The 12,940-nt window shown below is 41.9% G+C and overlaps 1 protein-coding gene across 1 annotated transcript in view; it reads left to right on the plus strand.

Annotated features, from left to right (window-relative positions):
* The window catches only part of TRPC5 (transient receptor potential cation channel subfamily C member 5), an 87,283-nt gene that overhangs the window by 21,989 nt on the left and 52,354 nt on the right, over positions 1–12,940 (plus strand). Inside the window, exon 2 of the mRNA XM_015860650.3 lies at positions 5,953–6,351. Coding sequence (XP_015716136.2) covers positions 5,974–6,351 — 378 coding nt within the window. The 5' untranslated portion in view covers positions 5,953–5,973. The remainder of the gene's footprint in view (positions 1–5,952; positions 6,352–12,940) is intronic.

Here is a 12,940-nt window from a genome sequence, read left to right on the forward strand (position 1 = left end):
ATTTAAGCATATGTGGTGGAGCACATTGGTTTGTTATTTTCCTTTGAAATACATGGTTGACTGTGCTCCTTAGCTTGAGAATGCAAGGTCAGACCAAGTGGAAAAGTGGTAGTTGTAGCAGTGTTCCTTATGTCCTGGGCAAGTCTGATCTACAGTCATATTGGCTCTCAAGAAGGCTTTGTCCAGTGGGGAGAGCTTTTGTCTCATAGATAATTCAGCTGTGCCAAGACTTTCATCCTCAGGTGTTAGGTAGTCTTACAGGTGTCCTGGACTGACAAAATTTAGCACATTATTGCCAGAAGACTGAGAATTGAGTTACATACCTAACTTTAAGGTAAACACCACTGATTACTTAGAGAAGAACAGGTGCTTTCATAAGGCTGACAGGGTACTACATGCATGACATCTTTTTTAATGATTTTTAAATACATATATCTGTATGTATCTATGCATACCCAGCAGTTGGTCATGACTCATCAATTGACTGTTCAGCGGAAGAGAATTACACCAAAGAATTGGCCTTTCCAAACCAAACATATATATCTTTGATAGTTGTCATCCTACCCAGGAAGAGCAGAATTGCAGTTGGGACTTGAGTCAAATAATGACATTTTGAGTTACTGGCAGAGGATTCTTTTTTGGCTTCTGTAAATCTATAATCTGAAGTTTGAAGTTGTGTTCTTTTGCAAAAAATAATTCTCAGATTAGAAGGTTACATGCAAAACTCCAGTGACTGTGTTTATTCTTAACTGTGCCTTAACTGATGATGAGCAAAAAATGTTCTAAGGAGAGTTTTTCTCCTCATCTTCTAAGGACATGTCCACCAATGTGAATCATGAATAACTGCAGCCTTGCATTTTTATCTCTTTCTCTATTAGTGCTTTCCCTTTCACTCAGCTTGGGCAGCGAAACTAGATTACTCATCTTCAGTTTTATTAGCTGTCAGTTTCTCATTTTCATGTTGGACTGCAACTCTGCAAGTTTTGGGAAGCACTTATTCCAGGGGAATGATATATCTTTTATAACTTAGGAGCTGAATATAAACTTTCTGAGATCATAAAGCTTTTAGTGAAGGAAACTTACACTGGTATATATACCAGAAGGTCGTTGCAATTTTATAATATTCAGAAACTTATGGGGCCATACATTTATTCAGCAGTGGCTCTTCTTGCATTTAGGAGTGCAGGAAAAAACTGGCCTCTGATGAGAAGAGTGGTGAGCGTGATACAGAGATATCATAAGGGGCAGTGCAACTTAGGGTAGCAATCTAGTTCCCACCAAACTCCCTAGAAAAAGCAATTTTCTGGGACAAAAGAGTATCTTTCCAGGAGAAAAGCAATTGCAGAATGTTATAAAGTAAGTTTTATTTCCTCAGATTATAGCAGGCATAAGACCAGTCAAGCATTGTTAGTAAATAAGATCTAGAGCACTTAAAAGAAGGATCCAATCACAAATTCAATTGGTCCATTAACTGAATGTAACATTATTTACCTAAGTGGCCCTTCTGGACTGTTTCATAACTCAGGTTTATAACCTTTTCCAAAAAGATCGATATTTCTGAGTGCACAGCCCCAGGGTGCAATGGAGGAGTGCGGCCGTCTGAGCAGCTGTGGTCCATGATTGCCACAGCTGAGGGTCCTGCTTAGAAATGAGAAGAATACTCTCCCAGAAATACTAAAAAGAAGTAGCGGCCTTGGAGAGAAGGATGGAGAGGGACAGTGAGGTAACGTGTATTGCAGGAAATCAGCTCTTCTTTGGGCTTGAGCGAGCAGGCTTTCCAGCGCATAAACCCTTCTGCAGATCTGAGGAAGAAGCTGTGGTGACATTTAAAGCCACACACACACAGGTTTGCCAACATGTATCAGAGTGAATCTCCAGTGGGAGGGAACGACCAGCAGCTCTATTTGCAACTTGGCAGATGGGGTGTTTTGTTGTCTGCTCTAATGTGCGATGTGAGTTGGCTGCTCACACGGGGTTGCATCAAGTGGAAAGGTAGCTCTTGTCTATTGATCTGCGTTCACGATCCGCTATTTGATTTGCTCTTATCAGCTGGGAGCAGTGAGCTCCTACAGCAAAATTCAGGACCCCTGTAAATTGCAGCTGCTTCAACACATGGAGAGCTCAGCAATCAGATGCTTTTCCACTGCTTCATCAGCATCAAGAAAAGTCAAATGAAAATGAAAGCAAATAAAAGCTGGGAAGGGTGTCAAAGGGCTGGTGGTTGCACGGTTGTAAACTGGCATTGGCTCCCACTGTTTCAGTTTTACTCCTCCTGTTTCGTGAAAGTTATTCTCATTCCCGTGAGATGCGGAGGCGGGTGGGTGTGCAGTGCTTGTCAAGCAGGGTACAAGGGAGGGCAGTTCCTAAAAAAGTCTGTAGTGAAAACTCATGAAAATTTCAGTGGGGAAAGGCAGTGCTGCTGGGAGACCTTTGCCTATCTGTCCTCATTAACCACATCCCTCTAACAGATGGCAGCCATTCTGTGCTGCTCACTGGCCCCTTTTTCTCTCTGCCCTCTCCTCACTGGGCTCAGGCTGCCCTTTCTTGTGCTGCTGCAAGTCAATCTGAACTTGGTGCGTTTTCATATTGTTCTCTCCTGCAAGAAAATAGCAGAAGGAAGAGGTAGATTTCATTCATTCTGCTGCCCTCTGATGAAGTAAAACAGTTCCCTTGTGATCTTAATGTGTCCATCTCAAGAGTCTGGTCCAAATGCAGGTGGCAGGAAGACTCACAAACCCAGCAGTTGCAGTTCTAATGCTGTTTCTCTCTCCAGAGAGAGAAGTTTGTCCCTTTTGATGCAGGGCATGGCTGTGTCTGACCCGAGTCTTGGACGATGCTGAGAAATCTTTGCTGGGATAGAAAAGTCATTTTGTGTCATTAGACGAATGCAGTTGGAAACCTTCCTTGTGTGTGCCAGTCAAGCAGTTTCTGCCAGGTATGGCTGCTTTTCAAGGGCTCAAGCTCTCATTTCTCTGCCAGGCAGCACACAAGCTGTGTCAGGCTGAAGTGACTTGGAGATTTGGACTAATAGTTTACGGGGAAGAGAAACTCAACTGCAGGGAGATAATAGTTTAAAATGAGTGATAAATCGTCTTCCTCTTATTGTTGCTATGTGATTCTCTCCATTTACTACACTTGTTCATGCTGCAGATAGCCAGCCACTGGATATTCTCTGATGCACCTGCAATCAAGTGTAAATAAACAAAAAAACTTTCATTGCCCCAAATATTAACTCAGGGAGTAGAAAATGCCTCTCTGGAAAGAGGTGCTGTATGGAAAAATGTGTGTTTTCAGGCTTTCTTCCCAGATTCCAAAATGTTAATGCAACTGTTTGGTGTTTTGTTGTTGTTTTCAAGTACTGAATTGTTTTTTCTTTGTAGGCATCTGTGAGTTGCCTGCCCCTTTTCTTACCTGGACTTCAGCAGTTTTTTGTCATTTCTCATTTGTTAAGCAGGTGATGGTACCACTCTGGAAAAAAACAAGTGGTCCAGGATATACTCATGTTGATTGTTTCTTTCGCCAAGTGATGCTGCTTCCAGGAGATGGGTGGCACTGGGAGGAGGTTATGAGAGAGACAGTGATCCTTGGCAACGCTGGGGTTGTTTGTTCCATGTCAGAGTGTGTGCACGTGCTTGGCTGATGCTCTGTTCTTGGTTTCAGAAGAAAAAGGCATCAGGTTTGGGACATCTGTCTGTAGTTGCACTGGATCTTACCTGAGTGGTTGCTGAACAGCTCAATGGTAAGCTGAAGTCGTACATGTAACCCAGGCAGAAATATATGGCATGCGAGTGTCAGAACTAATCACTTCCAAGCATAGTACGCAATCTGCATTAGGCTGTACACATGGTTTGCCCTGAATTCTTCTCACGCAATCATCTTGTGAGCCTTTATCATCTAGTTTTATTGCAGCTTCTTATGTGCTTAAAGTACTAAAGGAGTATTTTCTTGGACTGAGGTCATAGTGGGAAATGGAATCTTGCTGAGGAGTTAAGATATCTGAAGTTTTTTTGTTGCTGTCTCTACAAGACAGTTGGAAAGGAAAGGGAACCAATGCTGGCATGATGTTTCATAAGGTGACATTTGTTATAACTCACTGCAAATGTTACTCACCATCTACAAAACATTCAATTAAGCTCAAGAGCAGTGAAAAAAATCAGGCTCCACTTCAGCAGCTGTATTTATCAGAATATCTTGGGTTTTCTGGAGTCCACACAGGGCTACTGTGCCCTGACACCATTCCTACCCGGTCCCTGCTTTTGTGAGCTGCATCTTCACAAGGGCACAAAACTTCCCTTCCCCATGGGGCTCATTCTCGCTTCCCCAAAGACCATTTTGTTTCTTACTGGACCAAACTTGGAGGTGGTTTTTTGCATGGACAGTTATCATAGCACACTGATTTGCCTGATTAAATTACATTCTTTCAGAGCACAAATCCCACAGTTGATCCATTAAACAAAGACTCCCATAAGCTACTGGTTTAGAAATAAGGAAAATAAGCCAGTACTTTTTCAGTGGTTTTTATGCATATCTGAGGTGTGTTATCAAATTGAAGCGTATGTGCATAGAACTGTAATTCCTGAAATGTAACAAACAAAAACTTTCCACCTGCTTGTAAGAAACCAGGACACTGAGAGAGCGCATTTTTTTGGTATGCCAAACTTGTTACAAATCTCTGGCTCCCCAGGAAATTCGCAGATGTAACTTTGCTGTGTGCTACAGCCACCCACTGTTTTGCAGTGTCAGCTGGGCTGGAGCTCAGATCCACCCACTCCCTCTGCACCGGGCCCATAGCTCTGGAGCTGAAGGCAAAATGCAAATGGACTGTGCTGAACATGGTTGCCTTCTGGCAAGCACAGGGATGGTGAAATTAGAACCCCAGCATCTCATTCCTGGTTTGACTCCTGAGCCACAAGATCATGCTTCTCGTTACCTCTTTCCCCTGGATGGAGGAATAAAATGGAATAAAAGCCAGGCTAATTTTCTACAGAAACAGGGGAAAGGAAATGGAAAGGGTCATCTAGTTAGTTGAATTAGTTACAGCTGCCTAAACCCCGGGTCCTGATTTGGTGAGGTTTGTTGATGCCAAACAGAGGTAGATTACCACAGATCCTTTTGTGTGTGTGTGTGAGAGAGAAAGAGAAAATATTCCCATATTCCCTATGACTTCAGTTACCTTCTAGGCTTTTTGAGCCATGGAGTAATCATTCCTTCAGCTTGCTGCACTCATTCCAGGGCAGGATTTACTACTTCTCACTTTTTTAGACTACTGACAACGTCACAGCTCCTAGAAGACAAGGTGGGGGCTTTCTCCAGCAACCTATCTAGATTATATTTATAAATGCAGAGTGAGAAATTATGTTAAAAAACATGCATGGTTTAAAAATAACTCTGTGACCCAGTCAAACAGTAAACATTATGGGAAAATGAAAACTATTTTAAGAGATGGAAACAGAAGAAGCAGCGAAAATAATCAAAAGAAATCTTGTTGCTGTAGATAAGGGGTGTAAGCCAGCAGCTCCTATCGCTGGTGGTTTCGACTTTGAGAACCTGGCTCAATGAAAACTAGGAGGGGAAAAAAGAGCAGTAAGCAGTGTAAAAAAAAAAACAAAGGTGAGAAATCTACCTAATTGCAGGTGGTAGATAATCCATAAACAAAATAACTTCTTTTCAGAATGAGAAGAAATCAATGAAATAATGCTCATACCTTATTTAAACTACTGGGTGTCTGTCATTCTCTTTTGAGCTGCAGTGGAACCTTAATTTTTTTCAGGTTGCACCTTAATGTGGGGTTGGTCAGGGAGCACTGCAGTCATTTTGTTGAGAACGAAACACCTTAAAAAGGGATCAGAAGCTTTTACTGCAACAGACCTTTGGGAATGTGTTCCCCATGATGAAAAGGCAGAGGTTGCTAGTCTCTTTTATCACTTACATGTACTTATTTTTCCCCCGCAGGTTGCCTGGTCACTATGAACAATGGCCCAGCTATACTACAAAAAGGTAAACTATTCACCATACAGAGATCGGATCCCACTACAGATTGTGCGAGCAGAGGCAGAGCTCTCAGTGGAAGAGAAGGCCTACCTCAGTGCTGTGGAGAAAGGGGACTATGCCAGTGTGAAACATGCCTTACAAGAGGCGGAGATCTACTACAATATCAACATTAACTGTATGGATCCTCTTGGTCGCAGTGCCCTTTTAATAGCCATAGAGAATGAAAATCTGGAGATCATGGAGTTACTTCTGAGCCACTGCGTGTATGTGGGAGATGCTCTGCTGTATGCAATACGGAAAGAGGTGGTGGGAGCTGTGGAGCTGCTGCTGAATTACAGGAAGCCAAGTGGTGAAAAACAGGTTGGTCAAGTGTTTCAGTTCAGATTTAAGCTGTTACCTTAATAAAATCTCGTGTTAGGAAAGAGATTCTCCACAGAGAAAGTGCTGTTCAAGAGTCATAAAACGAAGTCCTTAATGCGCATTCATTGCTTTAAATGCCCAGAGTGAATGTGGTGCTTTGATAACTTTCTTGTCTGAGCAAACGTGCTCAGCCTGACTTAACTTGACATTTTCAATTTCACTCAGTGTTCTTCTTAGTCTTACAGTGTTTGTGGACATACCGATTTCTAGACTGATTTATAGACACATACTTTGTAAAGGAATTTGGAGCTGTCTGAAATTATATTATAGTCTGTAAATATGAAGTACTGCCATGCTCTTGCTCTGATATTAATAAGTGGAATTGCTTTTTGTAAGTAAATCCTGAAAACATAAAGGCTTATAAATAAGAGTAAGCAAGGAAGCAGTCTGCTGGCTTTCAGTACTTAGCTGTAGTACAGACATGTATCTTGGTCTTCATCTCTGGGGAGCTCTAGTTCAGGAATGCAGAGGCAGTACATAACATTACAGCATGAGCTGAGGTGCTATATATCTGAGCAATGAACAGCTATGTCTTGTAGGAGAGATTGTTAGCTACAAACCCACCACGAAGGTACATAGGAATCTTTGTGAAAACACACAAAGTACAAATCTTATCATTTCAGTTGTCATGTATCACGTTGTCCCTAGCTTTTTTTCATCTATGTGTAGCACTACCAATAACTGTGACAGTTTATATGTATTACTGATCGCTGTCAATTTTTACAAGCTCAATGCTTAGAAAGGAACTTTCAGAACTGATGGTCCTAATTTCTCAAGTCCTGTTTTGAAATCTCCTTGGATGCAGCCCTTTGTGTGTGAAGGAAGAAAAAGATTGCTGTCACTCAGCTGTGAATATTTCTTCAATGGGTGAGCCTTGGAACATAGTTTTTAAATAGCAGTTTTACATAGACAAAGCGAAAAAGGAAACACAGTAGGTCAACCCTGGCAACGCTAAAGAGTATTTAGAAACAACAGCTTTCAGCGTGCTGTAGCAATGTGATGTAAGACCTAAAGAGATGGAGAATCTCTTCTACTAGACCTAAACACTGAAACATTAGTCCTAGGTTTTAAAGTGTCAAAATGTAAGAAGCAAGACATGAGCCACAGATGAAGAATAAGCCGTCTTTTTTTAATTGATCTTCTAGAAATTTGATCATCTTATACCCCAATGTAGCAGAAAGTAGAATAGAAGCATAGATCACGTTACTAAATGTTTTCCTAGGTAGCATGAGGAACTTTGAGTAATTATTACAGACTAACAACAAGTTTCTCCTAAAATATCATGAAAAGCAGGAGATGGGATTCTTGTGGATTTCTGTAAGATTTTGTGAACACCAAAACTTCTGTCCAATCAAACTCAAAGCCTTGGTGGCATAACAGGATGGCAACAGAGGCCCATGAAATAAGATGGATTTATTGCATCTAAAACTAATCTCCAGGATCTCTCTGTCACTGATGCGTTTCATAGTAGGCCTGTCTTTTTCTTTTGTATTTTTATCAGTTTGCCAGTGAGCAGCTTTCATTCTCTAGCTAGTTTTATATCTGCTGCAAAGTTTACAACTTGAAGGGGAATATGTGTGGGAGAAGAGATGCAGTGCCAGTTTCAGCTTTATTTACAAGGTTTGTTGCAGAACCAGATTTCACTGGTACAATTTAGGCTGGTGCTGTCTTGATGCACGATCCTGTGTAGAAGTCAGAATTGACTTCTCTAGCTTATGGTTCAGGGTATTCTGTGGTCTGCAGGAAGCGTTGCCAGCAGGAGGCTGCAGGATTGGCCTTTCACTTCTCCAGTTTCATTCATTGTCCATGCTGTGATGGTAATTAACTTTTTTTTTTTTTTTTTCCATGTACAGTCAATATTTCAATGAATGTGAAAAAGTACTTAGTTAAGCAAAGTTGGGACGCAGGGGTGAGCTTGTCAAATCACAAAACTAATATATGAGAGCTTTCAGAATGTGACTTCCTGAGGCTAATTTGAGACCAGTATCAGCACACATTCAGTAATTATCTTTACTGGACCCTTTCTCAGAAAGTCCTTTGGGAATCCCAAACCTAATTACTTTCAGAGAAAGCACCTGTTAAGTCAGATTAGCGCAACTTTATCCTAATCAATTACTTATATCTTTAAAAAAACATGCAGAAACCTGCTTTTTTTTTTTTTTTTTTTTTTTTTTTAGTAATTACCAAAATTCATACCTCTTAGAATAGTTTCTGCCTGGATGAGGAATTGGTAAGATAGTATTATAGCATTTGCATTTAAGGTGTAAGTTAATCTGTTCATGAAACATACACAAGGTTCATTTTTCCTGAGCAAACCTGAGTAAAGGCAGCTCCTTGGCTCAGGTGTAGCAGCCTGTGTCTTGCTGGGGCTTCGTTTTTGTTGTACACCAGGCAGAAGTGGAAAGGAAATATCTGACTGTGCTCCTAAATGTGAAATGCACCTCCTCCTTCATCTAACAGAGTCTGGGGTCTTCCAAAACCTTCTAGCTCCCATTTTCTTATTTTCTTTCTCTGAGAGGTTATTTTTTGCCACTATAAAAAAATCTTGTTTCTTGAACTGCCAGCCATGAGGAGCAGCTCTTTTTTGCGCTTGTTCACGTCAGCTCAGTTAATTATTCTTTGCATCTCCAAGGCAGCTGAGCAGCATAATCCATTTTTACAGGCATTTATTTTGCTCATTCCCACAACCTTATCCTTGTATTGCAACCCCAACTGAAAATGTCACGGGTTGCGTTATGCCAGCCTCTTGTGGGGCTGCAAATAGCAAAAGGTCTAGATATCCAGATAACAAAAGATGCACCCAAACAAAGGAGAAGGGGTAGAAAACACTGTGTTCCCGTTCAGGCTTAACCTCAAAGCTTGGCTCACTAGGTACAGAGCCTGCAAAAGGTGATGTGTCCTGGGCGCTGCAGACCTGACTCTTCATCTGCCTGAGGGGAAGAGCTCTGCTTTCCCTTGTGTAATGACCTTCCCAGGGAGCAGAAGTCAGAAAATCTTCTTATATCTGAAGTGACCTTTGTTGTGTTCCTCGTGTAAGAGACTCAGTGTCTCGTTCATGTTGTAAGGGACAGATAGAAACAGCTGAGAAGACCATGTGATAGAGATGTTCACATACTGTTTTTTAAGGACTGCAAGCAGTCATTATTTTGCAAGCCTTTGCTATGTTGCTGTTAAAAGCGCCATTGACTGAAAATACTGTGACAATGGCAGGGGTAGGTCATAGCCAGTAACTATAACAACACAGATCTCCTGCACTGCAGCCATTTGCTTAAGGGGTGTCTCGGGAGGGGAAGAAGTGACTTTGTTTACATGTGGAGTGTGTGAGATGCAGAAGCACAAATCAGCCCTTCTCTAAACACCTCTACAAAGCACAAGATAAACGAGCGTGCTGAACAGTGATGTGTTCAGGTAGATCTGTTTTCTTTTAGAACTTTTCTCCTCAGATCTGTTCTGTCTGGTCCTGACATCTTAGTGCATGTTTTTTGTGTAGTGTTTTGAGAGTATCTTGAAAAAGCTGGGGAGAAGACTTCACCAGCTATAGTCAGAATAGCTCTGTGGCTAATGAAGTTATTGCTGTTGGGAAAGATGCTGTCACCTCTGGGAGATAGGAGCTATCATGGTTCAAGTATCTGTCTTTGCCGCCACAGGAAGACCATACAAGCATGCTCACGTACGCCACCGGATTTAGAGTTAACAGGGAATATGAAGTGACTCCTTTCATTTTTGAATTGAATACTGTTGTAGGAGCGAGAGAATCTGTGTGTACATGAAGCCTCATGAAAAAAACTCTCCTTCCCAGTAAAATCTTCTGCCTCTCCATCTGTTTGATCTTTAGAGTTTGGTGTGTTGTTTTTGTGCTGGAAGTCATATTAGAAATTTTCTTTTGACCATCAGTACATTGGATTGTGGTTTCAGTCAGGCTGCAGTCCACACCTAAACAGCTCTGTGAAGGAAGAAGAAATATAAGGCTGAAAATTCACATTTTCCCACGTATTTGAATCGTATTCAATTTATCATTAGTAATAGTTCCAGCTTTATAATTTTTGAATCCTGCTGAAATCAGTGCAAAATTTCTTTTTTAGTTCAGATGAAGTCTTAGGCATTTTCAGTAGCTTCTTGTGTGAATTCTGCAACATGGCCCTGGCTCCCTGTTAAACATGCATCACGGCTCGGAGGGCAGCTCACTCAGCTTGCACAGATCTTGCATTGTTTCTTGCCTTGTTACAGTGGATATTTGCAGTGCAACGGGTACAATCTGTGCTGACTGCTGAGCCGCTTCCATTCTTTAAGGAGCTGTAATCAGCTGTCTGAATGACTCCCTCTGCATGGTGTAGCCGTAAGCACCTTTATTGGTAGCTGTTTTCTTCACAACAATCAGAGCTGACATCAAATGTTTACATAAGGAAGATACTAGCGTCTCTCTGGTATCTGCCAAAATTAGCAATTTGCTCATGGCAGATGGCTTAGAATTAATCTGGTTCGCAGATGGGACTACAAATGCAATTCCTCAATAATGAGAATAAAAAGAAAAGGGACCTCAGTATTTATGACCATTATTCAATTTGCTACGATGGTCCAAAGGCCTTATGAGTCAATGGAATTTCAACAGCTACCTATCTTTGTGTTTTTCAGAAGACGAATCTTAACAAGAAGTAAGCCCTGGATATGATTGTGGAGGGGAAATTAGAGAAAAAGAGGCAAGTTTTTAAGTCTGAGGTGCTAATTCTCAGATACTTGCTGATGTAAGGTTGCTATATTTGATAGTTTTTTCAAACTTAAAACTTGACCTCAAAAATCCCCTTTTAGATGAACTAATGAGTGAAAATCTGTTGCACTCAGTGTAAATATAATGGATCAGCAGCCAAGAGACTGTCCTCCTGTGAACCAGAAACTAAATGGTGCATTAAGCCAATTTATTCTTGTTCAGATCAGGTAACTTTCCTGATACAGTGTGGTTTAACTGAGTTTTCTTACTCACATAGGGATCTTTTTCCTCTCTGCACAGTCCAGTGAAGTTGAGCCCTTCCTATTAACAGTGCATGATTTCTGCAAACATGCTGATGTGGGATGTCTAAGCTCACTGCTCGCACTGTCAGACCTGTGCAGTCAATGATAGAAGTTTTTAAGTCAAAGGAAGCAAAGGTGGGACCGGGTGAACCTAATGAGGTTCAACATGGCCAATCGCAAGGTTTTGCACTTGGGCCAGAGGAATCTCAAACATCTATACAGACTGGAAGGAGCAGTCCTTGAAAGCAGCCCTGCAGAGAAGGACCAGAGGGTCCTGATGGATTAGAAACTTAACATGAGCCAGCAGTGTGCTCTTGCAGCTCGCAAAGCAAATGGGATCCTGGGCTCCATCAGGAGAGGGGTGGCCAGCAGGAACAGGGAGGTGATTGTCCCTCTCTACTCTGCTCTTGTGAGGACCCATCTGGAGTACTGTGTCCAGGTGTGGAGCCCTCAGTACAAGAAAGACAGAGAGCTGTTGGAGAGGGTCCAGAGAAGAGCCACAAAGTTGATCAGAGGGCTGGAGCACCTCCCCTATGAAGACAGGCTGAGGGAGTTGGGCTTGTTCAGCCTGGAGAAAAGAAGGCTGCAGGGTGACCTAATTGCAGCCTTTCAGTACCTGAAGGGAGCCTGTTAACAGGAGGGGAGCCAACTCTTCGAAAGGGTTGATAACAGCAGAAGAAAGGGAAATGGTTTTAAGTTGAAGGAAGGAAGGATTAGGTTGGATGTTAGGGGTAAGTTCTTTACAATGAGAGTGGTGAGGTGTTGGAGCAGGCTGCCCAGCAAATATAGGGTATTACAGAGGCATGCGGTACAGCAAAGGAATCAAAACAAGCCCAGAGTGCCCTTCTGCAGTGTTGGTCAATACATACAAGCAGCATTTATGTTTTTCCACGATATTACAAAGCAGAACAGCTAAGTTAGGGAGGTTGAAGTGCTGGGTTCCTGAAACCCAGGAGTCTGTATCAGGGAGGTGCATAGGCTTGACCTGATCTTAAGGTGCTACACAGCAAAAACTCAATAACAAAGGTAAGAGTTAAGGTGGTATGACTCAGTACAGATACTGTGCCCTTTGGTATGACTCAAACCAGCTGTTTCCATGTTAATGGGAAGTCCAGAGGGAAAGGGGAAGGCTGAGCCTGGGTGGACGTGCTTGCAGCCGGAGGAGGTAATGAAAAACTGAAGCAATAGAGAAAAACCAGCCTTGGGTTCTCAGTATGAAAATATTTGAAATGCACTATAAGGAAGAAAGATTGTCTGAAAACGGAAAACTAGCTGTTACTGCTCCAAAGCCTAATGGCTCTGCCAGCATCCAGGCTTTTCATTATTTTTTATTGATGCAGTAATAATTCACAGCTATACTTAACATGCCTTTGACATCGGTGGCTGCCTCCAAAATGAATTCCATCTAATTAAACTAAACAGAGAAATCAAAGATCGCTTCAGTTAATGATTATATCTAACTGGGAATCTCTTTCCTCCCTCCCCAATGCCTTCTTCCCAAAATAATCTTAAATCTATGAGA

Source organism: Coturnix japonica, chromosome 4, assembly GCF_054131305.1.
Source record: "Coturnix japonica strain WE chromosome 4, WE-NBRP24, whole genome shotgun sequence".
Lineage (NCBI taxonomy): Eukaryota > Metazoa > Chordata > Aves > Galliformes > Phasianidae > Coturnix > Coturnix japonica.